At 33.7% G+C, this 19,426-nt stretch overlaps 1 protein-coding gene across 1 annotated transcript; it reads left to right on the top strand.

Annotated features, from left to right (window-relative positions):
* Positions 1–7,878: 7,878 nt before the first annotated feature.
* LOC141693911 (topless-related protein 4-like) lies at positions 7,879–18,498 on the top strand. Its single transcript, XM_074499099.1, has 25 exons — positions 7,879–8,038; positions 8,204–8,292; positions 8,802–8,981; positions 9,110–9,223; positions 9,332–9,490; positions 9,574–9,745; positions 9,836–9,959; positions 10,111–10,220; positions 10,699–10,867; positions 11,002–11,111; positions 11,222–11,291; positions 11,390–11,463; positions 11,550–11,645; positions 11,727–11,822; positions 12,072–12,199; positions 13,042–13,276; positions 13,364–13,528; positions 14,057–14,221; positions 15,378–15,488; positions 15,563–15,742; positions 16,424–16,552; positions 16,648–16,743; positions 17,233–17,421; positions 17,679–17,845; positions 17,941–18,498. The coding sequence occupies exons 2-25, from the start codon at positions 8,213–8,215 to the stop codon at positions 18,128–18,130; spliced, it is 3,309 nt and encodes a 1,102-aa protein (XP_074355200.1). The 5' UTR covers positions 7,879–8,038; positions 8,204–8,212; the 3' UTR covers positions 18,131–18,498.
* The last annotated feature ends 928 nt before the right edge of the window (positions 18,499–19,426 follow it).

Here is a 19,426-nt window from a genome sequence, read left to right as displayed (position 1 = left end):
TCAGTATTTGTGTGAAGAATTACAGGAATAAACATTCACTTTTCGAGTTAAGGAGCCATATTCTGATGACTTTTAAATCCTGATAATAATCAAGTTCTGATGCTGACGTGACAGTATTTATTTACTTGGTTTATTTTTGTCATTACTTGAACGGTCATATTTTTGTAGAATATTAGTTTATGTGAGATAAATCAGTCATAATCATTATGGGTTAGTGGTTAACGTGTATGTCCTGAAAAACTGCATGTGCACGGTAATTATTGCTTATTTTATGTGCCCATTAACTCCTGCTCTACCCGTTTATTGACTGTTCACATGGTGCCAGGTGTAAAGTGTATCCCATGCTTCAAAAATATAACTGTTGTGTGGAGAGAGTATATATATGAGAGATACAAGATTTTCTCATCTTTTACTTACTTTTCTATTCTAAATCTCTTTTAATTTCTCTCTCTCTCTTATTTTCTGAAGTTGTTTTTCTCTCAGGATTTTTTACAAACACTTTGCAAACATTCTCTTACTCACTTAATTTCTTACAGAGTTGGCACCAAAAGACGTAATTTTCGATGGGGCTAAGTTTGTTCCTAATAACTTCTCCGCTATTCTTACCAAGGCTGAAGCCCCATCAGAACTTCACTTCATTCAGGACTTTCTTACTAGTTCTGATATTGGGTACGCTTTGACCCAACCTGATGCCATCTCTGGCACTCAAGTGCTGGAGTTCTGGAGAAGCGGAGTATATGATGATGGTGGTGCTCAAGGGTCCCCAAGTATTATTTTTTTATCAGGGGAGGATGAGCATGTCGTGACATTAGCCACGGTTCGATAAGCACTGCAGCTGCTTGAGAACTGTGTTTATTTTACTATTGAGGAGCCAGTTCTTCAAAACATGATGGCCAGCCTGGGGTATGAGAGGACATTGGCAAAGCTGGGTCAGTTGAAGAGATCTTACGTAAGGAGGGAATGGAGTTTCTTATTTGACTGCATAACCAAGGCTTTTGCAAACAAATATTCTAATTTCGATGCAATCCCCATATTCAGCCAACAAATCGGGTATGCTCTCATTAACCAAACTGATTTTGATTATGCAAATGATGTCTTAGGTTTCATTGGGGATAGAATGACATAAGACAGAAATACTGTTTAATTTACTAGATTCTGTCAGCTTATTTATAGTTTTTGTTGTGATGCTAAGCCCCAATCAACTAGTGAATTAATTCCATCATTCAGACTAGCTAAAAGAGCTTTTAATGACTTATTATCTACTGATAATAAGAAGGATGTGTTAAGACCCCTCCAAGTTCCTTTATCTGTCAAACAAGCCTTAATAACCTATGATCCAGTTAAATACACTGAACTATATCCTGATATCCAACCATCAGAACCTCAACCATCAGCACCTACCACCTCTACATAACCACCTCAAACTTCTCAACCACAACCATCAGCATATCCAGTGCAGCCTTCATCTTCCAAACCTAAGAGGACTAAGATAGTACCTCAGTCTCAACAGAAGAGAAGGAGAATTGTTCTGAGAGATGAGTCAGACACTGAGGAACAGGTTCCAAGATCAGTACCTGTTGTTGTAGAAGCTGAGAAGGTCTCTTCTCAGAAAGATACTGTAACTGGGAGTTCTAGTCCTCTCAAAAGGCTTAGAAAGCTAAATCCTGATGATAAAACTCCTACAGTGTCTCCACCCTTGCAGAAAATGAAAAAGCAAAGAGCTCACAGGGACACAGATGAGTCAGATTCAGAATATGAGGAAGCAGCCAAGGAAGGGGGTCAGGAATCTCTGATCCCAACAGAATCAATTGTTATTGAATCACTTCCTTCTGCACAACCAGAAACTGCTCAAGATAGAGTGCCTACACCTCCTGTGTCACCTATAATTGAACAAGTACATACTGAAGATCCAGGTACAAGTACTGAAATTGATATTCATAACTTGATTGTGCCTGAGGTTCTGTACTTGGAAGCTCCACCAACTCAACTCACTCCATCAACAACACCAATCAAGATGCTGATTTCAATGAAGATGTTCCAACTACACCAATTAAGAATCTGGATGATGAAAATCAGACTTTAGGTGGGCATCAAGATTTGGCTGTTGATCAGAACTTAGCTGCAGATCAGAATTTAGAGGATGATGTTGAAACCTCGATTGCCTCACATACAGCTATTCTATCAGAGGATGTTGATACTGCTAGATTTATAAGTTCTGGTGCTGATAATGCTGAAACTACTGGTGAAGTTGCTACTAATCTAGATGCTGATGCAGCTGGTCCATCAGGACATGCACATCAACAAACAGTTAATAAAGCTGATTTAGTCAAGAAGTTTGTTAGAGGGGGAGCACCAGTACCTTGAGTGAAACTCCTAGAGGAAAGGAGTGGACTAAGAAATGGAACACAGTTAGTTTTGTTCCTTCTGAAAAGATTCTTGCTGAGCATCTGGAAAAAGCTGATGAAATGCTGATAAATGATGATTTTAAGGCACATCTGAGAGTTACTGCATTGAGTACTAGGCACCTTCAAGGTCAACACTCGACAACTCATGCCAAGGTGAATAAAATTCAAGAAGCCTTGATCTAGCAAGATATGAATGTGAAACTTGAAAAGAACAGATTTTTCAAGCCTGCCTTTGACAAAATTGCCTACATTGAGAAAACTCAGGAGAAGCAACAAACTCAGATTGATGAAATTCTAAAGAATCAAGCTTCTCAGCAAACTCAACTCAATGAGATCCAATCCTCAATGGAGTTGCTTGTCTCTCTTCTTTTACCTGTTGATGCCAAAAAGGGGGAGAAGGTGATTAAGTCCAAATACAAATCTATTCAATCACTGAAGGGTAAGGATGATGGAAAAGATGACCAGGGAAACTCTGGAATGGGTAGAGGTCATGGTCAAGGCAAAGGTGGCAAAGTTTCTTCATCAAAGACAACTGAAATTTCTGCACAATGAACAAGTTCTGATACTGGTAAAAGGATAAGTTCTGGTAAACATCTGGAACTTGATGAAGAAATTTCAAAGAAATTATTTCTTAAAAAAAATCCAGGAATGGACTTTGAGAGTCTAAAGGAAGAAGAAACTAGACTCAAAGCAGAAAGTGTCAAGACAAAATCTAAAGCTTCCGTTGTTGAAAAGAAACTTCCAAAGTTTAAGGGTATTATGATAAAAGAAAGAAAAAATTCTGAGGCAACCAAAGCTAAATCACAAGTGGAAGTAGATCCAAGGTCCAAGGGCAAAGAAAAAGTTGATGAACCTGTAAAGGTTTATATGCCAGTCATGGATGAAGAAATAATTGATGAAGAAGATGCTAGTCTTACTCTGTTGCAAAAGAAGATTTCTCAAACAACCTCTGACATGGCTCATGTTGTTCAGAGTCAAGACTTAGTAAACTCTAATATGACAGTGAAGCAAGCAACCTCTGACATAGCTCAAGTTGACTTGATATCAGAAGTTAAGGAAAAGGAAACCTCTGACATTGCTCATGTTAAACCTTCAAAGATACTCCTACCAGGATTCACCAAAGCTAAACAGACTCAACCTTTGAAGACTGCATCAAGTGGTTTTGAAGCAAGAGTTGTTACATGAAAGGAAGCAAGAGATAAATCTGGATTGGGTAGTTCTGATGAAAGAAGAGTACAAAACACTATCAATGATCCAACTTCCTTAAGTGAACCAGGAGTAGGAGCAACTCCTGAAAGATTGAATCAAATTGAATCTGTACAAATGGTTTACCATTCTTTTTTGAAATAACACATCATGTTATATTTTATGACAGATGGTAGGGTATTCCAGATCAGGAAAAATGCTATTCCACTGAAGTATTTTGAAGAACTAGAACATGTTCTATTTTTACTTCAAGTGAAAAATAGATCTACAAATGGTGCTGCAGATTATTTAAAGTCACAAATTCAAATACAGAAGAAGCTTTACTCTGTAAAGTCTGACAGCTCATACTGTCCCAAGTATAGAGATCACAAAGGTGATATTGTTGAAATGAAGCCTAACACTGCTAAGATCATAACTACTTTTCTGGGTTATAAGGCTGTGGAATTCAATCTAGAGTCTGACAAGGCATATTTGATCAGACTAGATCAGGACATAAGGAAAGCTAAAATAAATGATTTCAGAGCATCTATTTTTCAAACTGGTGAAGATACAGCTGAATTGAAAAATGCTAAAAGGAGGATGGTTAATGAACTTGAATATGCTGAGAGATGTCTTTTGAAGAATTATCTCAGAACAACTCCTGACATCATAGAGATCGGAAATTGAAGCCAAGTCAAAGATCTACAAATGCTTAAATTCTGAATTGTATACAGACTGAAGCTGTTATCAGATTTTAAGGATGGTAAATCTATAAGGACTGTAAGTTATAGTTATCTAGTCAAAATTCTCATGCATTTGTACTTAATGTTTTTGACATCATCAAATATCTGTTAAACTTGTATATTACGCTAAATTACAAGTTGGGGGAGATTGTTAGATATATTTGTGATGTCATGTCTCATGTGATTTGTGTTTAGTTTTCAGATCTTACTTAAATAGGACAAATCAGTACTTAACTGGAAATCAGTACTTATACTGAAGTCAGAACTTAAGTTATCAGGAGATATTTATCAGGAGATAATAGCAGGACTTAAGGAGACTTTCAGATAAGCAAGGCGGCTGATTGAAAGGAAAGAAGATCAAGACAAACACAAGAAGAGATATGCATGAATAAGGAATTCTATGAAGAATAGAATACTTGGAAGACAAGATAACTAATTGATATATTTTAGGAAGCAGAATTATATTCAATATCAATTAGAAGATTATCTTATAACTGTGTAGTATATAAATACATGCATAGGGTTTACACTATACGTATTATCATTATCGAAGTTATTATTCATTATAACTCTAGCAGCTCTCGTGATAATTTGTTCATCACTGAGAGATGACAGTTCCATATTGTAACAGAGTTTATTGTGTTGAATAAAATTTGTGTTCTGTTACGTGTATTCTTTAATTCGATTTGATTGTAGTAAACACTGTATTCAACCCCGTTCTACAGTGTGTGACCTAACAATGTATATTATATATATTTAAAAATTTAACTATTTATTTATTCCGTATACTTTCGTTCCGTGTCGTGTACCTATATCGGAAATCCATACCTGACACTAATTATATTCATATTTTTTCGTGTTCGTATACCAAATTTTCAAATCCAAACAGTAATTATTCGTGTCGTTTCATATCGAGTTCACGTGTCGTATATCAATATTATCGGGTCAAGCATACAAGTTATTATAACATTGTGCAAATGCATGACACATTTTTTTGATAAGATAGAATTTATATATACTTGTTAAAAGATTCATCTAGACATTTCATAAAGGGAGTACAACTTTATATTTCATCGGTTACCTTACTCATATAATTCTTAACATTTATTTAAATAAATTTTTTTTGAAATAATATAGTTATTAGCTGTTAAATTTTTGTGATTCACGGATATACATGTATTTTTCTTTATCTTACATTTTGAATAAACAGTATCAAAATCTGATCAAAATAAATGTAACATATGAAGAGTGTGATTATCATTAGCATAATTATTGTAAAATTCTTTAAACGAATCATATATTTCCTTTGTTATGATATATTTCAAATATATTTATATATAATTATAAAGTCATCATACAGTAAAACCTCTATAAATTAATATAGTTGGGACCGGAGAATTCTATTAATTTAGAGAGGTATTAATTAATAGATAAATTAATAATTATTAATTTATAGAGAATTTTCGGTAGCAAACAAAATTAACTTTTGATTAAATTTTTATTCACATAAATTTAAATAAAATGAATTGTACAATTTATATTTTATACTTAATTCAATTAATTCAATGTATATGAATTTAGAAAGTCAATGTAATGTACAATATATTAGATTCAAAGTCCATGTAGTGTATAAGTTAAATTCATTGTATTTTATATAGAAAATATTCAATGTATATTAGGAAAATTCAAAGTACATGAATTAATTTAATTCATTGTATTTTACATAGAAAGTATTCAATGTATGTGTAGTCATAAAATATATTATATATACTGTATATACTAGATTGGGGGAAAAATTATACAAACAAAACAATGGCTTCTCATCTAAAAGGTGTCACAAAATCAACAATGACGGATGAAGCAAGAAAAGCATTATGTGAGTATAGAAGAGATTGCAAACACCATCCTTGAAAATAGTGTTGAAGATGATCTTGAAGACGATATAACACCGTTGGAGCCGGTTACACGTAAAGAAGCACTCAAGGCATCAAAAATGCTTAATAACTTTTTGATGCAACATGAAAGCACCACACCCGAGCTTTTGGATGCAATAAGGAAGATTAGGGATGAGCTTCATGTTGATTTAAATTATATGAAAAAGCAAACTACAATTGAATCATATTTTACAAAGATGTAATAGCTATATTTTTATGAATATAAGGGAATTATTAATTTATAGTTTTATTGGGACCATATTTTTATACAGGGTTTTCAAAAAAATTATTATCTTATTATCTTATCGAAATTGATCATTTTTTGAACTGACCCAAGTCGGGACCGGACAAAATTATTAATTTAGAGATATTATTAATTAATCGAGTATTAATTTATAGAGGTTTTACTGTATATGATATTATCTTGTATTAGACAGAACAAAATTATCATACAAAAATAATTTAAAGTTAATCAGATATACTTTGACAAAAATCTATCATATCTACTTGTTCGAAGGTTACTACTGAATTTTATTAAAATCTATAACATTATATCTTGTTATTTTAATCATTTACTTTACTTATATTATATTATTATTATTATTTGTCGTAGAGGATCCGCAGCCGGTACCGTGTACTAGGTAAATCTCACGAACTCACGCAATAACTTAAAAAACACGTGAATCAAGATAAACGACACTTAAACAACATACTCTAAGGAAATACAATCATAAATTTTCCTCCTGTAAAATTGGAAATCAGGATCAAAAGAATAATTATCCACTCTTTAGACAACCACCTATATTATTATTAACATTCATCTAAACGAATTAAAAAATTTGCTGCTGGCACTGGATGTTAAAATCTTGTCACTATCCTATATATATGATTTTTTCTTTATTTCTATTTTTCAAATAATCAATTTAAATAATATGACGTATCAAAAATGTAATTGTCAAGTGATAAGCACAACTGCACAATTATTATAAGATTACTTAAAAGAATAATATATTTATCTATTTAATATTTACTCTATCCTTTTTAGTTGTCACATTTTATTATTTTCGTTCAAAATGATCAACTTTTGATCAAAAATTAAATATTATTCTTATACTATTTAAAAACTGAAAATTAGTTATTAAAGTATATTAAATATATTTTATTTAATTATAAATATTAATAAATTTTGGTCAAAATTTGATTAATTATACTGCATAAAAGTCAAATGTGACAAACCGATGGGAGTATGAAATATTTCAACTGTTCCTATATATGATAAAAAAAATTAACGCTGTAAACGTTACAATTTTTAAATTCTTGATTTTTTTTCATCGGTTACTTTACCGATGTTATTCTCTAACATTGATTTGAATAATTTAAAAAATATTAAATAATATGGACATTTAGCTGTTAAAATCCTGTCACGAATATTCATGAATTTTTCTTTATTTTACATAATTTGAAAAACAAGGTAACGTATCAGACGTTTCAAACGTATAACTTATCAGAGGAACAGTTATCAAGTGATATGAGAAATAACGTATAAATTGACAATAAAAAAAATCGTAAAAGCCCCTCTTTGTTCCTCGTGGGCATCTCGTGTGAGAAAGTATATAAGCAGTAGTACACCCGTTGTTTTTATTTCGTCCAATACCCTCTCCTCTTCGAAAACCCTAAATTATTTAGAATCTGAGAGCGAGAGAGAGCGAGAGAGAGATAGAGAGTGAGAGAGATAATCAAAACAGCGTGCTTGTTTGTTCATCCAATCAAGGTACCACCTTTGATTCTATCTCTGTGCTATTCTCTATCGCGATTTTGTGTACGTGTATATATCTATGAATTGTGTTTGTATATCATTGAATTTTGGTTGAATTATCTGTTTTGTGTTTGCGTTTGTTAGTTTTTGAATGGCGTTTGTTTGTTTTTTTGGATGTAGGTGCCAAAGATGACGTCTCTTAGCAGGGAGCTCGTGTTTCTTATACTTCAGTTTCTCGAAGAAGAGAAATACAGTGATGCTGTTCACAGGTTATTTTTTTTTACTTTTAATTTCTTTATGTGTATGTATACATTGATGTTTGTTTGTTTTTGTTATGTTTCATGTTAATTTAATGTTGTTTTTTATGGGTAAATAATGATGATTGAGCTAGATTTTGTAAGATCTCTGATGTTTCGTTTAGAATGGAATGAAAATTTGTGAACAAATTTAAAGGTTAAAGAATAGAGGTACGAGTGAAGGGTGAAGCAAATTAGCGTGTGATTTCTTATGAGTTTTGTGAAGAAAGTGATTGTAAAAAAGAACCAGGAATTCATCTAGAAATTTGTGGGATTGTATTGTACTTTAAATTTGTATGGATGGATTATAGGGGAGATGCAGATTATATATAGTTTCAATCCTTGTCTACCTAAGTTCATTACCTTCAACCGGATAGAGCATAAATTTGTTTGAATAAACACAAACAGTGGATGCTGCACTTATCAGTTTGTCTATTCTAATGTTATCTGTGTTCACTTCATTTCGGTTGTTATTACTGTAGATTGGAGCAAGAATCAGGATTCTACTTCAACATGCAGCATTTCGGGGAAATGTTGACTAATGGGCAATATGATGAGGCTGAAAAGTATTTATCTGGATTCACCAAGGTTGATGATAACAGATATTCGATGAAAATCTTCTTTGAGATAAGAAAGCAGAAATACTTAGAAGCCCTAGACAGGTATGTTCTAACCTGATAAAATTAAATTCTTGTTTCTTATTTTAATACATAGGAGTATCAATTATTTTACTTATTGGCCGAGTTATGGAGATCAATTATTTTCTTGTATGGGCTTTCTTAAACCACAGGAAGGATCGTGCCAAAGCTGTTGACATCTTAGTGAAGGATTTGAAAGTGTTTTCGGCATTCAATGAAGATCTTTATAAAGAAATAACACAGCTATTGACTTTAGAGAATTTCAGGTACGCATAGTAATGTTGGTTATTGTTTCTCTTCATTTATTATTGTTGAAGTTTGTGGTATTATAAGTATTGTTCGTTTGTTTATTTATTATCTCAATCGTCATGCAGACATAATGATCAACTGTCTAGATATGGAGACATCAAGTCTGCAAGGCTTGTAATGCTTTCGGAACTGAAAAAGTTAATTGAAGCGAACCCTGTATTTCTTGATAAATTGCATTTTCCCAATTTAAAAAATTCTAGATTGCGGGCTTTAATAAATCAGAGGTAAGTATATTACTATACATGTTAAAGCTGAGATTTTGTGAAAGTAGTTGCTTTTATATTCTCACATATCTGTTGTGTTGCAGTCTGAACTGGCAGCATCAGCTTTGTAGAAATCCAAAGCCTAATCCTGACATAAAGACCCTATATGTAGACCATTCATGTGGACAGTTGCAGCCCAATGGCGTAAGGGTTCCGTCCCCTGTGACAAATGCACTGATGGGTGCTGCTGGATTTCCACCTTTAGGCGCTCATGGGGTAAGAAATATTAGATAATACATATTCCTTCTCATATTGCAACTACTGGACCATTGAATGAGCATTGATATTTCTGTTGTGGTTCTTTAGCCATTTCAGCCGGCTCAAGGTCCTTTGCCAACAAATCTTTCTGGGTGGTTAGCAAATTCAGCTCCAGTAGCCCATCCATCTGCTTCAGCTGGTCCTATCAATTTCAATCCATCTAACAATGCAGGTATTGAGCTATAGTATCTGATCGAGGTTTTGGTGTAGTTGTGTCGTACCTTACTTAATATCACATGTGACTAAAGTAAACTTTTTGAATGAGGTGTTGATTTCCTACATTTTTATCTTTTTATTTAATAAATATTCTAATCCTTCAACAGCTTTATTGAAGAGGCCACGGACTCCTACAAATAACCCAGCCATTGATTCTCAGACGGCTGATTCTGAACATGTATTGAAGAGATCAAGACCTTTTGGAATATCAAACGATGTACACATACCATTGCCTTAACCTTTTAGTTGATTTATCATGTGTACAGCTTAATTTTTTTGGTCGCAGATGTCTATCTTTTTTGAGTACATGTATCTTCTTATCACTTAAAGATTCATACTTTCATATTTCCTTTTCACCTGGGAATTTTGAATGTATAAATTTGTCGAATGATTGTTTTCTCCCGCTCCAAGTTAATACATTCCAGTAAGATATTGATCAATTTAGTATGAATTTGGACTAGGAACAAGTTCACTATACAAAATTAGGATAAGAATTTTGGTCAGAACTGCTAAGAAAATCTACTATGTTCACCATCATAAGTATTTTCCTAATATGACAATATGCACCGTAAATGTGTCATACATCTCAAAATAGGGGCAGAACTTCAGTTTTGGTCTATGATATATTCATTTAATTTATTTCACGAATTTTATTTTAAATGTTGAACATTAACATATACATGATTGTTTTGCAGGTTAACAACCTCACTGCCAATATATTACCTATCGGGTACACAAATCAGAGTCCTGGTCAGAGTTCATTTTCCACAGATGATCTTCCCAAGTCTGTTGTTATGACTCTGAGTCAGGGTTCTGAAGTCAAGAGTATGGATTTTCATCCAGTCCAACAGATGCTACTTCTTGGTTAGCTCCTACTAGTTCACAACAATAGTTATAAGTGCTTTTTGTTATCAGGCAGTAAATGTGATTAGTGAGTACTGTCTTGAGTTTCTTTTGTTTTCCCTTACTGCCTATGTTAATCAAATTAACTCATTTAGTTGGAACGATTACGGGAGAGGTCATGGTTTGGGAACTAGGAACGTGTGAAAAGCTTGCTCAAAGAAATTTCAAGGTCTGGGAACTTGAGTCATGTTCAATGTCGTTGCAGGTTGGTTTAGAATTTGTTTTTCTAAGATTATATTATGCCTGATATTCTCTTTCCCTATTTCCTCCAAAAGTATGTTGGTTTTTACAAGTGCCGCTATAAAAATGTATCAGGCATCTATTGCAAGCGACAATAATGCATCAGTTAACCGTGTCATTTGGAGCCCTGATGGTGCAATTTTTGGTATGCTTGTATTTTATTTATTCATACAGTCCGTGTTATGTTTATGATCGATGAGACAGTAAAAATCATAGTTTTAAAGTACTGTCAAATCACTTCAGGTGTTGCATATTCCAAGCACATCGTGCATCTGTACACCTACCATGGTGGTAATGACCTGCAAGATAAGTTAGAGGTTTGTCATCACTCTGAATATCTTCACACTAATATAATATTTGATGTAGACTAACTGACACATTGATAATTATATTTAATGTCCAGATTGAGGCTCATGTTGGTAGTGTAAATGATCTCGCCTTCAGTTCTCCTAATAAACAACACTGCATTATTACTTGTGGAGAGGACCGGTTGATTAAGGTTTATTTTTGTATTTTCCTGTTTCTTTTTGTGCACATGGCTAGATTAGAGTTCTGTCTTATACTTTGAAGCTCCCTACAGGTGTGGGATGCAAACACCGGGGCCAATCAATATACCTTTGAGGGTCATGAAGCTCCAGTATATTCTGTCTGCCCACATCACAGGGAAAACATTCAGGTATAACTAATGCATCTATCCTGATTGATATATATTAATAAGAAAGTTTATTTGTTATTCCTCATATGCTGTTGTTTCATCTCATTTTTGATATGATTGTGAATTAAGCTTGTTAATTTGAAATGTATATAGAAATTCTGGTCTATCCATTCATTAATTTACGTGAACATATTAATTGAATTATTATTAGAAATAGTTGTTTGTTATCAATTTAATTATTTCGTATTCTTTCTCATTAATATTTTACAGTTCATATTTTCGACGGCAACTGACGGAAAGATAAAGGCATGGTTGTATGACAACGTGGGTTCAAGAGTTGACTATGATGCACCAGGTCATTCTTCCACTGCTATGGCCTACAGTGCTGATGGAACAAGGTCTGATAATTATATTACAAGATTTAAATATTTTTAGGAACTCATGGAAAAATAAAGGCTTGACTCTAGCATAATGATATGCCTGCTTACCTCTTTAATCTTTATGCATCTTCGTGCCCATTTACCTTTTGGGTCAGAGGCATTTTGTTGTTTTATGACTTTTTTACGCCTTGATGCCATTTTTGTACCTTCCTTAATGGTCATACTATCTAGATACCAAGGGTTCAGGATAGGTATTCTTTTAAATTTTATCTTATTTTTATTCCTTCCCCCTCCTTTTTTTTCTTCACTTATTTAAGTTTGTAAATTTTTCTGAATTTGCTTTTATAGTATCCCCTCTGTCCCACTTATTTGACCTTATTTCTTATATTATTTGTCGCAATAAGTTTGTCAACATTCAAGAATTAAGGTAAATCAACTTTAAATATGTTAAAATTTGGATGTGATATTATTCGAGTGTAGATATAGAAAGTATAATGTATTCACAGTTGTAAATTGCTAAAATTGTGTTTTTGGTCCGTGGAAAAAATGAATGGGACGGATGAAGCACTAAATTAAAAATTTCCTTTTTGCTAATATATTTTCGTACTGAATCTGATTTGTTTTTTGAAGAATAAAATATTAAATTATTCAGAATTTGTATTAGTTTTAAATGTTGAGATCATTTTGTTTCGTGACCCGGACAAGTTTACTATCAAAAGTGTTTGCATTGTAGCTCTGTTTTAGTACTCCCTCTGTTCTAGTACTCCCAAGCACGTGACACATAAATTGCACTATGAACACGACTTTAACTTTATCTTTATTTGTAGAAGTTTCTATTTGACATAATTACCTCCTCATAGGTTGTTCACATGTGGCACTAATAAAGAAGGAGATTCATACATTGTAGAATGGAATGAAAGTGAAGGAGCTTCTAAGCGCACATATAGTGGGCTTGGAAAGCGATCTGAGGGGGTTGTCCAATTTGATACAACCAAAAATCGATTTTTGGCTGCTGGTGATGACCATATGGTAAAATTTTGGGATATGGACAATGTTAACCTATTGACAACTGCTGATGCAGAGGGTGGATTGCAAGTAAGGTTTCTAAGAGGGCAGTTGATTCAATTGACTACACTTTTTATCTGGAAATCCTCCTAATTATTATTATTAATATCTCTGCAGGCTTCTCCATGTATCCGATTTAACAAGGAAGGCATACTGTTGGCAGTTTCTACAAATGATAATGGCATAAAAATTCTAGCAAATACAGATGGTTTAAGGCTACTGAGATCAGTTGAACGTCGCTCTTTTGATGCTTCTAGGATTTCCTCGGCGGCCATAGTGAAGGTGAATGCCATTCTTTAGTTTCTTTTGTGTCCTTCTTCCTTTAAAAATATATATGCACTTTTGTAGGCTATATTACTATGAAAATGATGAAATATAGTAATGATGTACCCCCCCCCATGGCACATTTAGTGCTTCTAATGCAACGGGTGTCGCCAAGGTTACCAGGGTTGCACTCTTGAGTATCCTGTCTACATACAGAGGACAAAATTCTTTGTGAACCATATATTTTTGCTTTCAGTTGAGATGTTCAGTCTAATTTATCATGAAATACACAATGCAGCAAATCTTCTGTTAGTATAAAATCATAACAATAAACATGAATATTTGAAAAAGCACAGCTATATCAATCAAAAAAAAGAAAGAAAAGCTGTAAAGCTATTATGGAAAGCTTTTCAATATTGTTGCTGAATTTTCTATCAGTGAGGGTATATACATTCTAAGAAAATTAGATTGTGATTTTTTTGAGCCACCACATATGGTGATGTGCAGATCTCACAAATGATAATCTTTTCTGATATTATTGCGCAGAATGGTGAAAGTCGCAATTTGCCAGACATGAAGCCCAGGCTAACTGATGAGTCTGTTGGAAAATGTAGAACTTGGAAGGTGGCAAAAATTAATGAACCATCACAGTGTAGTTCTATGAGGCTACCTGATATCTTATCGGCAACTGATATCATATCGGCAACGAAGGTATGAGCTGCAATCAATTGCAAACAATAAAATTTACTGAATACGAATGTGCCTCTTAATGCTAAGTGATCAACACTCGACAAATCATTGTCGACTTTTATACAAAATTTTGTTATGCTAATTTACTCTTCTTGTCAAACATTAATATAGACTTGTTCTGTTTTAATCTATATAATTAAATAAACTCTATGATATGCAGTGCCTGTTGCTTATATAATTTTGGGGTTAAATATCAAAGTGCTCACTCAACTGAACGCCATATATCAGTTTAATCATCAAAGTTAACGGGGTATCATTTGAACCACTAAAGTCATAATAAATATCATACATATACCTCAAAATATGTGCTCGAAAAAAAAAATTATTTTATGGAGTTCTATATATTTTTTTTGAATCCTATTACAACCAAATGAAAATGTATGAATTCTAGTATTTTCTATAATATAATAAGATTTTTTTAAGTTTATCTACTATTTATTTTTAATTTTGTAGTCATTTGCTTTATTTAAATAAAAATAATTAGTAGATAAATTTTTAAAAATCTCAAAAAATCATCTAAAATACTATGAATTCATAACTTTTCATTTGGTTGTAATAAGATTTTAAAAAAATGTTTAGAACTCCATAAAATAAATTTTAATTCTTGAGCACATATTTTGAGGTATCTGTTTGATATTTATTATTACTTTAGTGATCCAAATGATACCCCGTTAAGTTTGATTATTAAACTGATATATGACCTTCAGTTGAGTGACCACTTTGATATTTAACCCTATAATTTTGCATGCCCAAGGAATTCCTTAGTTTAGACCAACTGAAGTATATAATTCACAAATATTCATTATCACACTATTATATATATAAATAAATATATATATATATATGTGTGTATATCTTAGGTTCTACCTTTCATCATACATAATTTTCATTTTTTGATTCCATACCTCTATAGCCTTAGCATGAGATCTGTCCCCTTTAGTCTCTAATATTTGAATTCCTAAGAAGGTGTCAACTTGTTCCTATGCATCACATTGTTTGTTGGCAATATCAGTTCCCAAGAATTTTGTTCGCCTGAAACCTTTGGATCATGCAGCATATCTGGCTAACATGTTTTACTTGATTTTATTAATTTCCCACTGCCCTCATTCAATTTCAGGTTTCAAGGTTAACATACACAAACTCCGGATGTGCTATATTGGCACTGGCAACTAACGCGGTACACAAACTCTGGAAGTGGCCAAAAGATGAGCAGAATGTTTCTGGGAAGGTACTGCATAATTGGATACAAAACTTATAACGCAATTAGTATTTGGTAGGTTATATTAACTATTTTTGTTCTAGGCAACTACGAGTTATGAACCTCAACTGTGGCAGCCACCAAGTGGAATATTGATGACCAACGATGTTAGTGACAGAAATTCTGAAGATGCAGTTCCATGCTTTACACTGTCAAAGAATGATTCTTATCTTACGTCAGCTTCTGGAGGGAAGATTTCTCTATTTAACATGATGACATTCAAGGTTATCTTTCCTTCCAAAATTTACTGTATATGCCATACTCGTAAGATTGTCATTCTTTAATTGTCCGTATTCTTTAGGGATTAATGTAATTCCCTGGGAATTGTAAATGAGTAAATATATCCGTTCTCACTGATAATTAATTAATTTTTTCTCGTTCTTTGACATAAAACATTACTACAAAATGTTACTATTAATACTGATTTCCTTGCTATCACACCTCTGGGTTTTGTTTAGGAAAGAAATTTAGCGCCAGATATATATATATAGGGGAATGATTAAACCAAAATTAAAATTGAAACTAGAAACTAATTTAAGCTATTAGATCAATCTAATCTAATGGCCCCCCTAAGAGCACAACACCCAACTAATCTACACCCTCCCACACCCAATCTCAACTTTTCCCCTCCGTTTTTAATTTGATTTTTCCCGTAAAACGGTAATTTTTTTTTTAAATCCGACTTCAGTGTATTTTTCTCCATCTCTCAACGATCAATTTGCATACCATATGTGTTATGTTTTGAAGTAATTTCTAAAAAATAATTATTTGGTTTCTAGTTTTTATTCTAAAATGGTTTTTATTAGAGTAGTCCCCTATATATATATATATGTTTATACCTTCAATACTTTTGCATTGCCTATATTTTTCTAATCTATTTACTTTTTTCCCGTGCTATAATACAGACAATGACAACATTCATGCCGCCACCACCTGCAGCATCATTTCTAGCATTCCATCCGCAAGACAACAATATTATAGCCATAGGCATGGAGGACTCTTCTATCAAAATATACAATGTTCGGGTTGATGAGGTTGTTCCTTAGGCTTGAACCTTGTTTGAGAGTTCAAACGTATGATGTTTGTGCTCTAAGTAAATATATGTTCATTTACCACCTTCCTTTTGCAGGTCAAAATAACCTTAAAAGGCCATCATAAAAGAATAACAGGGCTTGCATTTTCGAATGTCCTTAATGTGCTCGTATCTTCAGGAGCTGATTCTCAAGTAAGTTTGGAGGCCCCTATCATATCTGTCACATGTTGCCTTCCATTATTGTGAAACTAGAAGTCTGTAGGAAATTAACAAAAGTAATCAAGTATAAATTAAATAAATGATAAATCTCTCTTGTCTATACACAAATAACAGTTTTAATGGTACATAAGAAAGGGGAAAAATTGAAATTTGCATTTATATTATTCTAAACTCTTTCAGGCTGAAATTATATCGGAAATTCTTATATATACATATAGAATTCACCGACATAATTATATTTCACATTTGGCATCAGAGAATTGGGTTTTAGGTCATCTATCTCTGCTCGTGGTTTTGTTTCAGGGTTTGGATTTTATGGTTTATAGACATATTTTTCTTGGTACTAGGTAAATAAGAATTTGGTTTGGACCTTGGACATACCTAGAAGACCAGTTTCACCTATGAAAAGCTTGTACGTTGCGTTTGTTCTGACTCGGTTATAACTATTGTTTCTTTATACAGCTATGCATTTGGAGCACAGATGGATGGGAGAAACAAACAATTAGACAATTGCAAATTCCAGCAGGTCGGGCGGCAGCTCCTCTTGCTGATACCCGTGTGCAATTTCATCAAGATCAGACCCACTTGATAGCATTCCATGAAATACAGATAGCAATATATGAAGCACCTAAACTGGAATGCCTTACGCAGGTGGGTGCTGCATATTAGTTTGGCATAACTAGTTAGATTACTATAATTGTTTGCTTCTGTTGTTGTTTGCATGATAGCTATCTTGTTAGATGTCATGCTGCATTTTGAGCTATTCTGCTGCACCATCAGCATATTACTGTGTTGGCGTGTTATGATCATCTATCTAGTAAATCAAGTTTTTTGTTCTGCAGTTGCTAAAACTTGTTTATATGCACTTGTTCCAAACTTTAACACATTTTCCTTTTTCTTGCAAATAGTGGGTTCCGCGAGAAGCAAGGGGTCCAATTACACATGCTACATATTCTTGTGATGGCCAGTCCATATATGTGAGCTTTGAAGATGGAAGTGTGGGTGTTTTAACTGGTACAACACTGCGGTTACGGTGCCGAATTAGTCCGACATCATACCTTCCTGCCAATCCAAGGTTTGCATCATCTGTTATTGACAGAGATGGTTCTAATTCTGGTTTCACTAGTAATTTTTTTTTTTTTGCCTAACAACTTGACAATCACTTTGCAGTTTAAAACTCTATCCCCTTGTCATTGCGGCACATCCATCCGAACCTACTCAGTTTGCATTAGGACTAACTGATGGTGCAGTTCTTGTACTTGAGCCACTTGAGTCAGAAGGAGGGTGGGGTACATTACCTCCGGAAAATCATGTTGGGCCCAGTACCATACCTGGCACATGTCTAAAGTGCGATGTGTAATCCTGTTTTTCTAGGAGTGACAAATAATGTCGATCAGTCCCAAAGGTAGCAGCTAACTGTGGAACTTGGTTGGCGTTTACAGCTGACTCATGAGTGTATGTAACCTGAATGTGGTTTTGCGCTTTGCACCTACCATTATATTACCTTAGGGAATCGGCATACTTAGGTTCTATAGTGTAGGGAACATGTTGTAAAGTTCGTTTAGTGGTAACCTTGAATGGTAAGAACGAAAGAATGCTGCTATTTTGTGTCATAAGGTTTTTTCTCTCTTTTGCAGAGAGGTCAAGTAACATTGGGGTTTTACAATGTTTTTGAAACTTTTTGTTCTTGTTATCAATTCAGTTACCTACAAAGGTTTATGGTTTTCATTTGGGTATCCTGACAATTTTTCATTACCTGAAAACTGTCCAAAGAAAAATAATAAAAAATGCAAGGAACTTCCCTGGATTTTCTGATCGTGTGCGCATATGTTACTTCCACAAATAGTTGTTTCTAAATTAAAAATGCGAATGAATTTTTCTCTGCTCTCGCTGCCAATCTATTTATGCTCTCAGTTCTCTTTCTTGGTGGTGTTGATTGTCGTTCTATTTCCACAGTTCTCGTATACACACATTTAGAAAGTACAAAGTACATTACTTTGATTTTATCCATCGATTATACTGCACAGCAAGTGCAACATATTCGATCATACTTGCATTATCTTTCTCTTGAGGAACACAACATTGACGCAAATGAAACCGGGGAAGGTTTTAAAGAGGTGAATCAGTTGCTCCGGGGGGTCATTTCTTAGCTTGTACAATCACTGGGCTGGAAAGAATTGTGGGAAATATACTTGTGTACATAGCAAGAGGTGTTTGATTAATGGTTAATAAGTTTGTTTCAATATATAAGTCTGTTCCAATGTGATCGGAACCTTAAATCCATTTGACAGTTTTAGCATTAACAATTTAGTTTGAAAATCGGAACCCATTTCCCGTGGGTAAATCAAACTCATCATATCAGGCGAAATTTCACTTCATTCTCACTCCCATTAAATTAAACTCTTTCCCTCCCTGATTCCCGGTCCAATCACGTATCCCACCAAACACCCCCCCCCCACCAAGTTCTGAGTCTTGTGTCGATTTGTGTTTTGCTCTACAGGTTTATGCAGATGTAATACGAGAATTGTTCTCAAGGGTTTTGATATTTAAGTTGAAGCTGCAACACCACCAATCGTGTGTGTTTTGTTGCATTGGAGATGCAAAACCGACAGTTAGATGTTTAAGCTCCTGTTCATGTAAAAGAGTGAAATGGCGT

The sequence above is a fragment of the Apium graveolens genome, chromosome 10 (assembly GCF_009905375.1).
Source record: "Apium graveolens cultivar Ventura chromosome 10, ASM990537v1, whole genome shotgun sequence".
NCBI classification, from domain to species: Eukaryota; Viridiplantae; Streptophyta; class Magnoliopsida; order Apiales; family Apiaceae; genus Apium; species Apium graveolens.
Note: the sequence above shows the minus strand (reverse complement) of the source record. Positions and strands in the feature narration are given on the sequence as shown.

Bases quoted from the DNA above. Each gene is read 5' to 3' on its own strand.
- LOC141693911 (XM_074499099.1), top strand. From the start codon at position 8,213: ATGACGTCTCTTAGCAGGGAGCTCGTGTTTCTTATACTTCAGTTTCTC. The intron at 12,200-13,041 runs GTCTGATAATTA...ACCTCCTCATAG, and splicing joins TACAGTGCTGATGGAACAAG to GTTGTTCACATGTGGCACTA. The intron at 15,489-15,562 runs GTACTGCATAAT...TTTTTGTTCTAG, and splicing joins AGCAGAATGTTTCTGGGAAG to GCAACTACGAGTTATGAACC.